This window comes from Dama dama, chromosome 11, assembly GCF_033118175.1.
Source record: "Dama dama isolate Ldn47 chromosome 11, ASM3311817v1, whole genome shotgun sequence".
In the NCBI taxonomy this organism is placed as follows: Eukaryota; Metazoa; Chordata; class Mammalia; order Artiodactyla; family Cervidae; genus Dama; species Dama dama.
In genome coordinates this window covers 30811298-30828991 of record NC_083691.1, presented here as the reverse complement: position 1 = coordinate 30828991, position 17694 = coordinate 30811298, and the positions used below count along the sequence as shown (strand labels likewise).

The window sequence follows — 17694 nt, the reverse complement described above, 5'->3', positions numbered from 1 at the left end:
CAGGCTCCTCTGTCCATGGGATTCTCCAGGCAGGAATACTGGAGTGGTTTTCGATGCCGTCTTGCAGCAGATCTTCCTGACCCAGGGATCAAACCCATGTCTCTTATGTCTCCTGTATTGGCAGGCAGGTTCTTTACCACTGGCACCACCTGGGAAGCCCCCTGTATACATGGTAGCTTCATTTATTAATTTTGTTTTGTTTCTGTTTAAAAAATCAGTTGATAGAATGACTCACAAATGGCTCATGACCTGCAATTTGGAAAACACTGTTCTCAAGCATTTGATTCCTTTAATTATTATAATAGTTTGAAAATGTGTTGAGATGGCGAGAATAGCATAGGTTCTTCACACAAGCTCAGCACAGTTTATGGCCTCTTTGAGGCTGTTTCTGAAAATCCTTCACTCTGTCATCACTTGCTTAGAAAGACATTCAAGCCACATTGAGCCGTTACAGGCATTGCTTATTTGCAGCTCTGGAGCGTGAGGGGCCGATGGCGAATCCAGTTTCTGCAGGTGTACACTGCTGTGCTCTCCCAGGCCCCAGGGCCCTTTGGCTGGCCATGGGATTCTTTGGAGGCAATATTTGTAAACTCAGCGCATCCTGCCAGTAGATGTCTCTTTCCTTCCAGGAGAAGAAAATAATACTTTGAAACTCTACCCTGCTTTTCCACAGGGTGTGCTGATCTCCAAACACTGGACACCATGCAGCCGGTGGAAAGGAAGAGGCAGGGCTACATCCACGAGCTGATTGAGACGGAGGAGCGGTACGTGGATGACCTGCAGCTCGTTGTGGAGGTAAGGGCGCCAGGCTCTGCTGGCTTCTTACGGGGTGGGGGCTCGTACCGAGGTGTCGCCTTTGACAGTGAAGTCACCAGCAGTGACAGGCACTCTCACACCCTCAGAATGCTTCCTCTGCCTGTTGGAGGGGTCTTGACAGTCTCAAGTCACCTCTTGCTGTCAGATTAGGTCATTCAGAATGAGGAGAGAAGAGGCACTCGGTACCTCAGTCGGCTGTGAGGTGGCCCTGTCAGGAAGGACAAGGGTGTAGGGTGGGTGGGAAGGCTTGAAGCAAACGTGCCGCCTCAGACTTTTCTCTCACGAAGTCTGCACTGCCACTCTGACACCTGACATTTCTGATATTTTCATAAAGTTTAGTTGTTTCCAACGGAGTTGTGAGGCAGTGGGAGTGTTCCTCTAATGTTTGTATCAGTTTGGAAAACCACTCTGCCACCTCATAAGATCCTCTCAGGGGTGAGGCGTCAAGTCGGGGTCAGGGGTTTAGGGTGAAAAGCACTGTCCACAGGCAAGTGGACAGCATTCTCATCAGCACTCCACCCCCAAGAGGACCCGGCCACCACATCCTCCTCTGCTCCTCTGTTGACTGAGGCTGACGCTAAGCCAGTCAACAGAACGCATAAACAGTAACGCAGGTCAATCCACAGATGAAAGGACAGACAATCAGATGCTCTCCCTGTCCTTCCAGAGCGCCTCAGAGCAGTGACCTTGTCTCCAGGTCTCTCTCCCATAGGAGCATCCAGACATCTTCCATCTGACTCTGAAACCATAGAGGTTTAGAGATGTCAGTCCATAGACTTTTACCTGAGTTCTTGGACTCCAGGTTCAACTCAATGCTATAAACATCAGTTTAGAACAGTTTCAACAGAGTAATGTCACATGTATTTTGGAGAGATTACACATGAGGAGAGGTGTCGCAGATGATGTCACCATTTCCTTAAGGCTTTTAAAGTCGTTCCCTAGTTGTTTAGTGGAAACTAGCTTTGTGACCTTGAGGACGTCACTCTCAGCCTTCATTTCTTCATGGGTCAGTTGGGAATAATAATACCTGACTCAGCATGACCTACATCATCATCAGTGAAGTTAACTGAGAAACCTACACACACATGTGCATGTATGCACACACACATATGCATGTGTGTGTGCATATCAGAACTTTGTGAAACCTCAAGTTCTGTGGATTACCAGTGTAAAGAGTTATCACATCCCCTTCGGTCAGCCAGCCTCTGAAATCCACATGTGCTTGGTGGTCAGTCTTGGGGCTGAGTTAAGGCATTGCTGTTTCTTTTACTGCACTTCTCACTAACTGCTTCCAGACTCCTGTGGTGCAGTCTGACAACAGTCCTGCTCCCTCAGTTCTGCAGGCCCTCCTGGTGTGGGGTGCTTTATGCCCACAGTTTAATTAACCTGTGTAAGACCCCTAGGAGGTGGGTATGAGACTCTCGTTGATGGGACTGCTGGATTCAGTCCTCAGAATCAGCCCTGATAGGAGCTGAAATAGCAAAATGTAGGGAAATTTTACAATTTAAAATTCAACAGTCTGTGTATGTTATATAAAAGTACCTTGCTCTTCCTGGTTTCCGTGTATGAAGATACCATTTCCTTTAGACCACACAGGCTGTGTACTGCCCTAGAGCTGACTTCCTTTTCTTGTTCTGAATCTAGGTTTTTCAGAAACGAATGACAGAGCCAGGTTTTCTCACTGAAGGAGAAATGGCCTTGATCTTTGTTAACTGGAAGGAGCTCATCATGGCTAACACGAAGCTGCTGAAGTGAGTCGTGGCACTGCCTTTGGTGGCAGCGGCCACCCCAGCCGTGGGATCAAGAGTCCCACCTCACTCCCTGCAACTGAGCTGCTTAAAGAACTTCTACTGCTTTCCACTCCCTCAGGCTTTCTATTATTATTTTATGAAATGCTAACTGTAAAGTATATCATTATTGAAGCAAAATATAACAAAATATTTGATTAAGTAAAGAAAAAATGAAGTCATTAAACAATATATTAACATATGATTCCAAACCATACTTGACTCTGTATCAGCTAGAGTCAGGAGAGAAGCCACAGCTTATGACCCAGACATAAGCAGCTGGACTGGCAGTCCTCTAAGCCCAGTGTGAAATTCCGTCTCTTCCGCCCACAAGGACAGGCTCCAGGGGAGCTCTGAGCCATCCCACCCTCTATGCTTCTCCCTGATCCATGAGCTTTAGCAGCTCTCTGGGCACAATATCCACCGCCACCTTCACCTCCACACCCCGCCTCTGCGGACTCTTGCTCCCATATTTCTCCTGCAGAGAAGAGAAATTTCTTTCTTCTTGGTTCAGCTTAAAACAAGTTAGAAAACTTTCAAAACTTTGCTAAGAAACTAAGCTGAAACCAAAACAGTTCCAAAGACCGAGGAACACCCAAGCGCAGTCTTCATTTTCTTCTTCTTTGCTCACAGTTCACCCAGGTTGGCCGGGCAGGCGGAGCTTTAGGTCCTAAACTGTCTGCTCCTCCTGACTTTTTCCCCATGGTGCCAGAGATCTTTAGGTAACTCGCTGGCCATTATTATTGCTAGTCTCCCAAGATATTCACTGTTCATTGGCGACGGACACTCAGTTAAATAAGAAGTGAGAAAAAGTGTGTTGGTTGCAGGGCGCTGCGGGTGCGGAAGAAGACCGGGGGTGAGAAGATGCCCGTGCACATGATCGGGGACATCCTGGCCGCTGAGCTGTCCCACATGCAGGCCTACATCCGCTTCTGCAGCTGTCAGCTTAATGGAGCAGCCCTGTTACAGCAGAAGACAGACGAACACACAGACTTCAAAGAATTTTTAAAGGTAACTCCATCCCGGGAATGTAGGCAGGCCAGCCCTGTTCTGAGCCAGGAGGCAGAGGCATGTGGAGGCCTCTGGGAGGCCTCAAGAGTAGAGACGGGTATGACCATCACTTTCTGTGTGTGCTCAGTCGTTTTAGTCGTGTCTGCCTCTTTGCAGCCTCATGGACTGTCGCCCACCAGGCTCCTCTGTCCATGGAGGGAAACACAAATATGGCAGAGAATTTTCTGATTGCTTTGAGTTGCCTTTCCTGTTGAATTAAATTTTTTCTTGGCTCTGGGACCATTATTTTGCCCATCTTAAATAGCAGTGTTTTTTTAAGCCTACTTAATGTAAATCAGCTACTTTCTACTCCAAAAAGCATCCAGAATGTCACTTTCTTAATTTTGTAAATTGTTTTTATTTTTATACCTGTCTTATTCAAAGGAAGAATATAAAATAGCTTACATAACCAAATTGGATCATTCCAGGAGGCAACACAATATCATGCTTGTAATAAGACAGACTTCCAACTGTGTGGGCTGAAATCCCAGCCCCAACACAGTTCACTATGGAACTGGGGCTAGTTTCCTAACACTTGGCACCTTCAGTCCCTTCATCTGTAACCTGGAGATAATCAGATATTACTTTTAAAATACTTTAGCACAGAGACCAGCACATAATAAGCATTCAGTAAATGCTAATGTTACTTATTTATCTTACTATGATCTCAGGAATGCAAAAATGGTTCAATATAAAGCACTGAGGACAGAACCCTTCAATTGGTGGGAGGCAAGGGGTTGCCTGGAAATGAACTAGAAGAAGCATAGAAAGAAACCCAACATCACAGAAACAAACATTAATCAGAATAATTAGATAAATGTAGAATTATGAGTATATGTGAATGTTTTTAAATTATCAATTGTAGTATTAAATATAGGACATTTACCTTCTCAGTTCAGTCGCTCAGTCGTGTCCGACTCTTTGTGACCCATGGACTGCAGCACACCAGGCCTCCCTGTCTCACAAACTCCCAGAGTTTACTCAAACTCATGTCCATTGAGTTGGTAATGCCATCCAACCATCTCATCCTCTGTCATCCCCTTCTCCTCCCGCCTTCAGTCTTTCCTAGCATCAGGGTCTTTTCAAATGAGTCATTTCTTCCAATCAGGTAGCCAAAGTATTGGAGTTTCAGCTTCAGCATCAGTCCTTCCAGTGAATATTCAGGACTGATTTCCTTTAGGGTGGACTGGTTGGATCTCCTTGCTGTCCAAATCATAGTAAAAGATTTAATTTTTTTTCAAATAGTGATAAAAGTAGCAGTGTAAATAGGACATCAGTATCACCATGGTTGTAACAGTAGCAAAAATAAAGTGTTTAGTCTCTAAATGAAAGGGATGGTGTTGATTATATTAAAAGTAGATCTAACAAGCTGTGTTCTAAAATGATGCTTTTTAAAAACACTCAGAAGATATCAAAATAAAGAGCATGAAGATGTTTATCTTAGAAACATAGAATATCCAAAAACAGAAGGAGGGGGCGATTTTTTAAAGTGGGGAATAATTAGGTAAATTATAGTAAATGTGTTACTTTTCAGTTGTTAAAAATGAACATCCTAGAGTACTAGCTACTCTGTTACATCCTGTACTACTCCTAGGTGTAGAATCAAATAAATGTGGTCCTTGGCCTCCTAGAGTTTACAGTCTGAATGGGAGGTCATACAGACACTCAAACATGGTACCTCTACCTTTGTTACCAGATATGGCGTGATGATAAAGAAAGCCATAGGGGCTTGAAAAGGATCACGGGAAGGGAGAGGAGACCCTGGAGTGGAGGAGGCTAATCTGAGTCTTCAGAGATGAGTGTGAATTAGCCAAGTGAAGAAAAAGCAGTAGGACAGTGTCAGCCTGACTCAGCTAGGTGCTCATTAAATGGTATTGTCATTGATGAAGCCCAGCGATGAGCAGCCAGAGGTGGGGGAGATCAAGAGCTGCTTAGAAGACAGACTGGCGTTAGTGGTGACTCCTAGGTGTGTGGGGAGGAGGTGGGTGGGTGCAGAACTATGCTACCAAGTCCGATAGGAGTAGAGGTAGATGGTGATGCTTTTATGAGAGAAGACGAGGACTTCACCTTGAGGTGTGATGAGGTATTGAGGTGCCTTTGGAATATCAGATGAAAAGGAGAATAATTCGGCTCCATTGATGGTCTGGGTTACACTGTGGGACTCAGTTGTGGGAGACTGTGGGGAAAGAAGAAAGGAGTGAGGAAGACTGAGGTCAGTGGACTGGGAAGACAGCTGAGAGAGCATGGTCCTTGAAGTAACAGAGGGAAGGCTCGCACAGCCTGTCAAATCCACCTTAAGAAAGAACTGAAAGTATTTGCAGGGTCTGGCTCATGAGGTGGGATATTCCTACTGTTAAATTGATGGGTATCATTTTGGATCCTGAGTTTTTAAAAGAAATTCAAAATCTGAAAGATGTCAAAGTGAGGAGTAGTTCCAGTGTTCCCTCGCTTTTCTTAGCCTCTGATTTCCTCATGAGCCTCTCAATTATTTTGCAGAAGTTGGCATCCGACCCTCGGTGTAAAGGGATGCCCCTTTCCAGCTTCCTGCTGAAGCCCATGCAGAGGATCACCCGCTACCCACTCCTCATCAGAAGTGTGAGTGTCCAGTGGGGAGAAGCAGGGTCCTTCGAGGCTGACGGTCAGGGAGCCTCCAAGCACGCCAGCCGCCTGCCACATGGTCTGACTCCATGTCTGATGCACCAGGCACCGAGAGAGAGAGAGAGAGAGAGAGAGAGAGAGAGAGAGTGTGTGGTGTGTGTGTGTGTGTGTGTGTGTGCACGCCCCCACAGACACATACACATGTAGTCTGAAGGGATAAATCCTGGACATGGGCAAATAAAAGACATATCCAGGGTCATTTGGGTTACCTGTCCTCCCCCTTCCCAGGAAGCTTCTGGCCTCTCAGGGTCATGAGTGTATATTGTCTAGACAGAACAACACCCTCTAGGTCTCCAGCTGTGGAGCCCATCTTGAGCCCAGACAGAGTCCCTTGTTAGTCCCACAACCTTGGGGGTCCAGTCTTCCCCCTGAGATCTGAAGTCATCTGCCAACTAAATGCCTAACCTGGACATCCCAGGAGTCTCCAACTCAGTGTCCTAGACACGTCCCCTCACTGAGGTCCCCACCTCAGCTTGCTGACCACACAGTCCCTCTAAAATTCCATTCACCTTTTTGACACCATGTGGGCCTCTTGAGCCAATAAACCATCTAAGGAGAAGGCAGACCTTCAAAGGATTATTCCACAAGTAATCACTGAGGTAATTTCAGTCATCTTACAAAGAAACACAGTAGAAATAATATAAGACTGTTGCTTTTATTATGTCTTGACTACCACTCTGTAAGCCATGTTAGACCCTGTCAGAACTAATTAGCTACATCAAAACTAATACAGAACTAATGTCACAGTTCTGATACCAGACAGACCCATTAATACACATTAATCCACAGTTAATCCCTTACCTGAAATATTTGGGGCCAGATGTTTTTCACAATACAGAATATAATTCAAATACTGTGTATTACATGATACCCCAGCAAAGCCTGGGCAGCACTGATAACTAACATGTTCAGAGTCTGAAGGGAAGTTAATGAATAATCATTAGACATAGACTTAATTCGTACATCTCTTCAGTTTAAGTCAGGTTTTGCCATCAAATGAGTAATGAAAAAAGCATTAGGCTTTCAGAGTTTTTCACATTTTGTGATTATGAATGAGGGACCATGAACCCAGGAAGCCAGACAACAGTGGTCTACTGGTGGGCCAGCCCATTTCCAAGCAACCACACAAAGATGCATTCTCTATCCTTTTACCTTCAGGAATGTAGAGTCACTTCAGAATGAGATGAGTGCATTTTCCTACATGCTGACATCATTGTTTTATTGTTTTATCCTGTGGTAGGGGATTCACTGCTTTCAGCAGATTTTTCAGAAAGATCAGTGACCCCAAAAATATAATGAATGGTTGCAGCAAATTAACACACTTATCAAAGGTGCAGCCAGTTTATACTGGAGAGTTCACCTGGATTACTGGGAGGAAGTGGGGAGGCACCCTTATACCTCCCCCAGATCCAGCCAGAGAGCCAGCAGAGACCCACAGTGCAGGGCACTTGGTCCATGTAGTACTTGGCCCACCCTCTTGTCCCTGAGTCACGTGTCTCCCCAAGAACTCATGGGCCCCTGAGCCTCTCAAGGGGGAACAACTGTCTTGCTCACTGTCGTATTCCCAGCACCCAGCACCTGGGCTGGTGGGGCAGGTGGAAGACATAAGACATCCCACATGACACAGCCCCTCTCCTCCAGATTCTGGAGAACACCCCAGAGAATCACGTAGACCACTCCTCTCTGAAGCTGGCCCTCGAGCGGGCAGAGGAGCTCTGCTCTCAAGTGAATGAAGGAGTTCGGGAGAAGGAAAATTCAGACCGACTGGAGTGGATCCAGACACACGTGCAGTGCGACGGGCTCGCGGAGGTGAGGGCTACGGGCCTGAGCTGGGTGCCGCCCGGCAAGCTCTGGGTGGGGAACCAGGTTCATGCCTTCTCCCAGTGTAGACAGTCTACGCCTCAGCTCAGCCCATACAGACTCAGCATCCTGCCCACTTCTTGGGTTGTCATTGTCCTTTCTCATAGAGAGATTTATGTTTTGCATTCTTTGAATTCAGCTGGTACAATCAGTGTTCTGTGGGTTTCTAAGTAATCTTTTTCACTGTGCCAGTCTGAACTCTGAAGAGAAATAAATGTAAGGAGCTTCTGTGTGAAGGTAAATGATTACAGCCACATTCCCACTGGAGAGGTCTGCCGCCCCTCCCTCAGGCCCAGGACCTTGCCAGGGGTGCTTGGACTTGCAAAGTGACACCTTCTTCTCTCTTTAAGCAACTTGTTTTCAACTCCCTCACCAACTGCCTGGGGCCCCGGAAGCTCCTGCACAGCGGAAAGCTGTACAAGACCAAGAGCAACAAGGAGCTGCACGGGTTCCTCTTCAACGACTTCCTGCTTCTCACCTACATGGTCAAGCAGTTCGCGGTCTCCTTGGCCTCGGAGAAGCTTTTCAGCTCGAAGTCCAACGCTCAGTTCAAGATGTATAAGACGGTAAGTGTCCTGGCAGTAGCATCAGGTACATAATGAGGTGTTTCCTCTCCCTTCAGGGCCTACTTTCTTCCTGGCCTGGGCCCTTCCCATCCTCAGGGGACTCTTCACCCACCTCCAGATAGCTCACGCCTCCATGTCATTCCCAGGGAGGAAGCCAAGAGTGGCTGGGCCTTCACCGCCCTCTGACAGCCTCAGTAGATCCCAGCTGTGGATTCCAGCTTCTTCCCCAGCAAACACAATGGGCAGTCCCGCCTCCGTCCACATTCAGCATCGGGTCTCTCTGAGAAACTGAGGCTGACGCAAAGGGCCAAGTGTCAGGGCCTGTGGAGAGACCCTGTCACGTGAGCGGTCACAGACACTCTGTCCTCCTGTCCCCACTTTAGTAACAGCTGGTAACCCCAGATATTTACTTTCCTGAAACGGGAGGCAGTTTCTTTTCTCCTGGGTAAAATACTGTGGAAGCTAGAGCCCTCTCCACTGCTCAGCAAGACTCTTCAGAACAGACAAGGCTCTGGATATAGGTGGGTGGAGGGTTCCGACCCATTTCACAGCCTGTGTTTTGGCCCTTATTCTTTCAGCCCATTTTCCTGAATGAAGCCTTGGTGAAACTGCCCACAGACCCTTCCAGCGATGAGCCTGTCTTCCACATCTCTCACATTGACCGGGTCTACACCCTTCGAACAGACAACATTAACGAGAGGTCTGTCTCAACCACATGTGTGACCTGCCTTGAGGCCCAGGAGAAAGCCTGACCTCTCCCCCTGCCATAACCCACTTCCAGTCTGTACTCCCACCCTACTAATCCCCACCTCCACCAATCCCACTGGCAGGCCTGGGTTTAGACAGCCTGGTGAACACAAACACCTCTAACGCTTCTCTGCTTCCGGTCTGTCCTGGGTCTTCTGAAGGGGGAGACCAACACCTCACTTCCTGCCGCGACCCTTCAGGGGCAGCCTGTGCTCCCTCGCCTGCTGAGGCCCTCCTTTCCCGTCCTGGCACCGCACAGGCCCCTCCCCCACTGCCCTCTGCTGGGAGCCTTCCTCCCTCCCTGCCCAGCCAGCCGCGTGCCCTCCCCTCTGGTGCAGCTCCTCCTCTGCGGGACCAGAGCCCGTCATTCGCCATGCTCAGCCGTCACTGCATCTTCCATCTCCATGCGCCCAGCACCTGACAAGTGCCTGGTGCCACCAAGAACTGTCTAGAAATTCTCAGCTTGATCCTCAATGAGCAAACGAGCCCTTCAGTTGAATTCACGCTAGGTCTAGGGTTAGGAAGCTCTCAGAGACGAGTGCGGAGCTCTGGGGCTTCCAGTGACCCTGAGGGAGGTGTGTGAGGGCTGCGCTCTGCTTCTCCTCCAGGACGGCCTGGGTCCAGAAGATCAAGGCGGCGTCTGAGCAGTACATCGACACGGAGAAGAAGAAGCGGGAGAAGGCCTATCAAGGTAGTCGGTGGTGCCCTGGAGGGCTGCAGTTCACCACGCCAGGGTGCCCTGGGGACTGGGTGGGGCCCCAACTTCAGAGCCCAGGCTGCAGAGAGGGGCTAAACAGGGATAGCCTGAAAGACCAGGCTTGCTGCCCACTACGTCCTCCACAGCCATTTCAAAACTCCTGGGGGCCTCCTGAGCCCCGCCACTGCCTACTACACAGATGGGGGTTGTCCAGCACAAGCCCCGGGATGCCCCTGTGGCACAGAGTCTCTGCCCCTCCTCCCTGCATACTTACTCTTCACTTCTGTTTTCAGGCAGAAGGGTCTGACCTTCACATAACCAGCCCCACCTCCTCTTGGTCCTTTTGCTCCATCAGACTTCACCTCTGTGAAGATTCCCATCAGCTCCTCCACACCCTGCTCCTCCTCCCTGGCCCAGCCTGTACTCCGGCCCCTCCTGGGGACCCACCCATCCTCCCTCCCCCGACACTGGGTTGGGGACCTTGAGGCTGTGCACGCAGCCTGCTCATGTGACCAGTGACCACCCCCCACCCACGACAGCAGGAAATTGGTCCCTCGCTCCCCGGGCCCCCATGACACCCCAGAGGCTCCTCCCAGCACTGTCTTCTTTCTTCCTCTCCCTCCTAGCCCTGCTTCCTTCCCCTGTACCCCGTGAGTCCTGCCCTGGCTCTGAGCCTCCCCAGCTCACGTCACCATGCTTCTGTGGTGGTTTCAGTGGCTGCAGCCAGCCTGCTCTCTCCAGCCCATGCTCTCCGGACACACCTGCTGCACCCCTCCTATGGCATTAATTCACCACCCCCCCCCGCCAAGTAGCTCCTCCAGAGACATTCAGGGGACAGCTCTTGTCCTCGGCCATGCACTGGAAACGTGTCCCCTGACATCCCCCTCCCCCAGGCCTCTCTAGTCAGCTGCCAAGTCCCACATGTTCTCTCTATGGTTCTCTGTCTGGTCTTGTCCTCTCATGGTGGCAGAGCCCTGGTAAGACCCCCAGTCTCCCACCAGGCTGTGGCACGAGGCCCTTCCCTGACCAGTCCTCCCACTTGTGTTCCTGGCTGCTGGAGTTGCAGCTCTTTATGTTTTTTTATTCAGGTTTCCCTTATTTTGTTACATACTCCTGAAAGGTATGTGTAAATTGGCTTCTGCTAACTGAATCCTATTTTAATGGTACTTTAAAGTCTTGCTATTGAAAAATCAATGATTGAAGCTTTTCAGAAAGCATATAATCTCTTAATTGGTGAAAAATAAATCAAGTTTTTCTTTATTAGTTTTGCTTCACAGCAATCTCTGTACGTACGTTTATGCACTCTCCACATGTTCAATTCTTAGACATTTATTGATTACTTACTCTGTGCCAGGCCCTGTGCTAGGCTTAACCGAGTCTGCAAATGAATACAGCCCAGCCCGCCTTCAAGGAGACTAAATGCAAGGGCCTCCTGGGCGGGAGGGCACACACAGGGGATGAGTCGCTTCTCAGAGAAAGTTCTACTTGCCCTGAATTTTGAAAAGTCAGGAGCTCACCAAGCAGCTTTCCTTTAGTTTTTAAACCCCTAGGAGCAAACCCAGCTTAACTATCTTTACATTTACCAAGAAAATCTGAGTTCACTAACTCATTTCTCCCTATATTAAAAGTGTTTTTGAGTACCTCCTTAAACAGAATAAGGTCTTAAGTAAAAGTTATAAGCTAAAGTGTTTACATGTAATTGGAATTATGATGAGTGGTTAAGAAAGTAGACTTTGGTGTCTGACGTTTTAAGTTTTAAAACGTCATTTAGAGACTCTGTGACATAAACATGTTACAGTCATTTCTAAGACTTCGTTTCCTCATATATGACAATGGCAGTTATAAAGAGCTACCTTGTAGTGTAAACATTGCAGTTTAAATAATATAACTTATTTAAATGCCTAACACAAAGTAAGTATCCAATAAATGGTAGCTGCTTCTAAGTGCTGAATAAATATAATATGATCTTATGAATATCACTACTTGCCAGGCAGTTGAGGGGTTAACACAGGGATGAATTTTAAAAACCTCCACTCCACCATGGCCTCTGGAAGAGGGAATGGACTGACCCAGAATTGCAAACCGGGCAGCCTATATGATACGCGGTGATCCTGGACCTGTGTGTTTAAGAGTGCGTAGGCTGCCCACGGGCAGAGATGGCCGCCAGGTGCCCTAGCAGGTGACACAGCCTGGGCGGAGGCCCAGAGCAACCCCATGCTGGCCTGCCAGTTCTGGCTCAGGTGGCAGGCATGGCTGGGGAGTGCTGGGGCTGGTTAGAAAGGCAGACTGTATCTACAGCTTAGTGCCATAGCTACACTGTCTGTGTTCTCAGAGAAGAAATTAACGTCACTCATCTTCCTCTTTTGTAGCTCGCTCTCAGAAGTCTTCAGGCATCGGGCGTCTGATGGTGCATGTCATTGAAGCTACAGAACTGAAAGCCTGTAAACCAAACGGTAAATGCTTCTTTCATTCAACAGATGTGGTAACAAACCCGCTCTTTGCTGATGACTCTTCTGTACACTGAATAATGGGACACTTTTTAAAAGTCAGTATTTCCAGTGCCACTAAAATGGTTATTGGGCCAAAATTATTCTTCCTGTTTTCCCAGAGGGTATTGATGCCTCCTTCCTTGGTGCTTCTGAGTGGAGAAAGCAGGAAGCAGGGTGCACTGACTGCTCATGGGGAGTGGCCCTGCTCAAGCCCACACAGTTGGTTCCTCCCCAAGTTTATGATGCTCTCAGCATTGGGAATGGAGACCACAGGCCATGGTCTATAGAGAAATACCACATTCGCTTCTGCTCGAGGAAGGCCCGTCCATCACATGCCACATGTTTTGTTTGTTTTCATTCAGGAAAGAGCAATCCGTACTGTGAAATCAGCATGGGCTCCCAGAGCTATACCACTAGAACCCTCCAGGACACACTAAATCCCAAATGGAATTTTAACTGCCAGTTCTTCATTAAGGACCTCTATCAGGATGTGCTGTGTCTCACTATGTTCGACAGAGATCAGTTTTCACCAGACGGTAAAGTATAACTCAGGGAGGGGTATGAAGGTCCCCACACACGAGGATCCGGGGTCTGGAATGCCTAAGGGCAGTGATACAGCCCATGGCCCTCAGAGCTCTCAGTGGCCACAGGTGGGGCCCCTTCTCAGGGGCAAGGGGTGCGTGTCCTCAGGTGTGTGTCAAGTCTCCCACCCTGTCACCCCTGCTTACCTAATGGAAACGCTGTGCTCCTGGCACCTGCTGAACGGGTGAGACACTCCCTGACCAACGAGGCTTGGGGTCCCCAGAGGCAGCTTCCTTCACACAGACCCCTTGTTCTGCACTTATCCATCCACTCAGTCTCCAACAGCCATTAACCAAAGGGAGTTACTTGTTTTGGATGCAAATATTTTATGAATCCTGCTTCAGACACTCCTCCCGGGATAGTTTTTTTAACAGTTTTTTAAAGAAGACTTTTGACACTCGTGTCTGTTCACTAGATTTCCTGGGTCGCACTGAAGTTCCAGTGGCAAAAATTCGAACAGAACAGGAAAGCAAAGGCCCTACAACCCGCCGACTCCTGCTGCACGAGGTCCCCACCGGGGAGGTCTGGGTCCGCTTTGACCTGCAGCTTTTTGAGCAGAAAACTCTCCTGTAGGGGCCTCAGGGATCTGCCCACTGGGCGGGGGCCAGAGAAGACAAGCGGTGCTGCCCCTGAGCCGGAGGAGCGTCACGCAGCTTCATCCATCACAAGGCCGTGCGCACTGGGGCCTCTGTTTTACTGCACACTAAATTGCTCGCAATCTATGCAAACACGGTCTTTCCTAGAAATAAACCAAACCCCATAGCACAGTGCCTTGTATTAGTGTTAACATGTTCGGCTGTGTTTGGATGCCAAGGTTTCCATTTTCAGGGCTATACAAAGTATTATGTGGAAATGAGGCATCAGGCCACCAGACGTTACCACTTGGTTGAATGTGTCCACTGTGGGTGGTTTGGGTGACGCTGTAACCATTCCACACCGTGTGGCCCCCGCTGGGTCATAGCCACTCAGGAGGAGAAGGACTGGAAAGAAACGCTGCAGCCTCAGCCTGGGAACAGCCTGCAATGGAAACAGTGTCCACTCGTGCACTGACTGGAATAGAAACTTGAGCATTTTATTCCTGACTAGATGTTATCATTCTCTGCTGAGACAATATAGTTTGAAATCTAAGGGAGAAAGCTTGATCTACTTTAAATACTGTGAACTCTTAATGAGGCGGAAAATATTTTTCAACTTTAACTTTCTGAAGTATAAATTATTTATGTAAATCCCTTGTTTTGCGTTATGTCATAGGACATGCATCTGTAAGCTTTATCATTGCCAATATGTACAGAAAGAGAATAAAAATATAAGTTTATGAATGTAGCTTCAAAGCCTGACTGATTTACTGTCTATGTGAAAGGCCTTTTTAAAAGGTGATTTCAGGGACTGCTTGTAACGAAACCAAATTTCCTTTCTGCAACAGTAAGAAACATCCAGAACAGAATGTGTAGAGGGAACAGGCAGGAGCCCCAGAGCCTCGCCTTGGCTGCCACTGACTTACTGTGTGACTCTCTGGTCAACATACCTACTGTTTCTAAGGTTTGGTTTCTTTGACAGCTGAGTCTCTAAGAGCTACACTGTCCCCTTTTAATCTCCTCTGCTTGCCTTGCTGAGTAGAAACCTCAGGGGGAACTCAGCTGTGAAGGGAATGCACAAGTATTAAGGATCATCAGCAGGCCCCTCGGCCCGTCCAGCTCCAAAGCACCTCTCTCTCCCGCTGCTCCCCATCCTATTGGAGCCACATCCACAGCCATTTACTTGGCTTCTGGATTCTGAAGTGTAAAATCTGTCCTGAACATTGATAACAAAGAAGCCCTTATACATTAAATCCCTGGGTTACTGACTACAGCCGGGAAAAGAGCTGCCTTTTGGAAGGAGTCACTCGGGGCCTGCAGGAGCCCTGCCTGATTTCTTAGGGAGCATGTCTTCTCTGGCAGCTGAAAGAAAGGATTCAGATGTGCCTCCATCATAGCCCCTGTTTTCTGCCTAAACGTAATCACGGACAAAGAAAAACTGGACAACATAATTCAGAATATTCAAGTGAAAAAAAAAAACATCATTCCAGTAGTGATCCTGGGCACTGATTGGCTAAAAGAAATATGCCCCAGTGTCAAAGGAAGAGACACTCAGTACCTGAACCCAGACAACTGGTTATGTTGCTTACTTTAGGGAAAGCTGGGCTGGTCAGGCTCAGCCACACCGAGCAAAGCAAACTGCTGATCTTTACAGGGTTCTGGGAGTCGAGCATGTTGGATCAGAAGGCAGGTGTGGGTTGATATCCAGCCGATTTATAAATCTTAAGGCTGCCACTGATGAATCAGGCAGCTGTAAAAGCTGTGACCACAGCTATAGGATAATTCTATAGCTGGGACGGACTATGGGATTTTATCACTGTGATGAACTGTGACTGGTGCCATGTTCTTGTCAGATTTAGGACACAGAAGCCTGCAGGAGGTAAGTCAGACGACTATGACATCACAGAAGAATAGTTAATGTCAGTACTTCCAGCAACTCCAGTCGCCCCTGTTGACCAAGAAACACAGCTCTGCTCCTTAAGAAATCACGTTCTCGCCTGATAAAAAGGAGCCTGATTTTCTGAAAGGCGAGGAAGGGAGGGTGCACCCTGAGATTACCTACACTTCCGGGGAAGGACTGGGCATACACTGGAGGAGTGCCCAGCAAGCCCCTCCTGTGCCCTTTGGGATCACGGTACCCTGCAGACGAGTGGGATAGCTGCGCCCTCTGAAAGGGGACCCAGGTTCTGAGCAGCCTGATTGACATCACACAGTCCAAGTGGCTGCGAGGACAGCGTGTGCCCTGGGGAATGAGTGTGTGCTTTGGCACCTGAGGGACTAGACCTGGGCTAGAGAACACTGCCACCTTCAAACTGTGCAGCTGACCTTGAGGGAGTTACTGAACCTCTGAACTTCACGTAATGGGTATTACCTTGCTGGGAAAACTTTTAAATGCATACAAAGTACACAGTTCCTGATTCACAACCAGAGCTTGATAAACTGTAACTGTTATTAGTTGGATATTCCTTGCAACATTCCACTTCTGGAGAGAAGAAATGTTGGCAGCATTTTAGCTGCAGATACTGCAAACCATTTATTACAAATGGCCTCTTGTGGGGCACAGTTCCCGGCCGCCTCACCTGTCTCCCAGCTGCAGGGCAGCCAGGTGCTGCCCCAGGACCTCTGCGGTCATCACTCTTCTGTCCACAGGCTGTGACCTGCACCTCTGCTGGCCTTCTCCTGCCGCCCAGGAGCGGGGTCTGTGCTGTCCAGTTCCTAAAGCCTGTGGGAGAAGAGAAGAGTTGGGTGAGGGGTGGGGAAGGACAGGAAGGAATTTCCTGGCCCATCCCAGCTGACATCTTCCAGGCAGCTTTGGGGGATAGGCTGAGCTCTCAGCTGTGCCCTGGGGCTGTGAGCTCTGGGCAGGAAATCTGCACACGGAACTCCCCTTCCTGTCTATGCATTTTATATATCTTATCTATCACTTTGCCCTAATTTTTTAAGTATAAATTTCATTTCAAAAGATTCCCACCTATTGTGACTAAACTATGGAGAACAAAAATCTGGTCTAGTTTGGATGTAATAAGTAGTAAATGGTAGGAAAATGAAAGGAGAGCAAAAACTCAGAAAAAAGGAGCTGAGGAAACCTTAGAGGGTGGATCCCCTCTGAGCAGGTGGTCTCTCACGAAGGGCACAGTCTGTCCCCAGACAGTGGGGTCCAGGGCCCCACAACCTGCCCCTTTTCTGAGTGTCTTCGCCCAAGGCTGTCCTGTGGAAGGAGGCCCATCTCTGCAACAGAACTGAGCTCGAGGAGACCCCACCACTTCCTCTGCGTGAAATAGGCCCTCCCTGCCACCTCTTTTTCACCCCCTTCTTTGGCCACCGCCTGCTCTGCCCTTGGAGTCTCTCTGAGAGGGAGGGGTCTGTCAGTGATCTCTGGCCGGTGTTACACAACTATACCATCCCCACCGCCCGCACCACCCCCACAATCTCTGCTCACCAGGCCCTTCTCATGCCTTTTACTCTCCTGGCTGATCTTCGAGGAATAAAACCGCCTTTCAAAAACAGTTGGATTTACGTCACTAGTCATTTTCACTTTATAAGGTGGAAATTTCTCTTCTGCACAGACAAGCTTTTCAGGACTATAAAGAATAGTAGAAGAAAATGATCTCAATTCAGTATAAATAGAATTGTACCATTCAATAAGTGTCTGAAAATTAAGTTAGTGAACTCAGCACTCACTTTATGAAAATGAGAGACTAAGAAAACATCACTTGGTGGCTGTCGATCAGTCTGCCCCCCACCCCCACCCCTGCCGGCTCCACCCTTAGGCAGTGAATCATGTGACCTGCGGCTACAGCTGAGGCCTGAGACCCAGAGCCTCAGGCCCTGGAGTTGTCACTGGGACAGAGGAGCTCCAGGCGACCT

General features: G+C 48.5%; 2 protein-coding genes across 3 annotated transcripts in view; one reads left to right on the top strand and one right to left on the bottom strand.

The window, feature by feature from the left end:
- The window catches only part of ITSN2 (intersectin 2), a 121359-nt gene extending 106784 nt beyond the window's left edge, over positions 1 to 14575 (top strand). For both annotated transcript variants that reach the window (XM_061154905.1, XM_061154906.1), the window contains exons 29-39: positions 674 to 795; positions 2461 to 2567; positions 3431 to 3614; positions 6150 to 6248; positions 7953 to 8120; positions 8522 to 8737; positions 9316 to 9437; positions 10093 to 10175; positions 12551 to 12634; positions 13033 to 13206; positions 13668 to 14575. In XM_061154905.1, coding sequence (XP_061010888.1) covers positions 674 to 795; positions 2461 to 2567; positions 3431 to 3614; positions 6150 to 6248; positions 7953 to 8120; positions 8522 to 8737; positions 9316 to 9437; positions 10093 to 10175; positions 12551 to 12634; positions 13033 to 13206; positions 13668 to 13825 — 1517 coding nt within the window. In that variant the 3' untranslated portion in view covers positions 13826 to 14575. The remainder of the gene's footprint in view (positions 1 to 673; positions 796 to 2460; positions 2568 to 3430; positions 3615 to 6149; positions 6249 to 7952; positions 8121 to 8521; positions 8738 to 9315; positions 9438 to 10092; positions 10176 to 12550; positions 12635 to 13032; positions 13207 to 13667) is intronic.
- The window catches only part of LOC133064602 (protein FAM228A-like), a 47326-nt gene continuing 38381 nt past the window's right edge, over positions 8750 to 17694 (bottom strand). The window contains exons 10-12 of the mRNA XM_061154908.1: positions 17267 to 17408; positions 16407 to 16549; positions 8750 to 9058 (exon numbers count right to left, since the gene is read on the bottom strand). Of these exons, the coding sequence (XP_061010891.1) occupies positions 9052 to 9058; positions 16407 to 16549; positions 17267 to 17408 (292 nt within the window). The 3' untranslated portion in view covers positions 8750 to 9051. The remainder of the gene's footprint in view (positions 9059 to 16406; positions 16550 to 17266; positions 17409 to 17694) is intronic.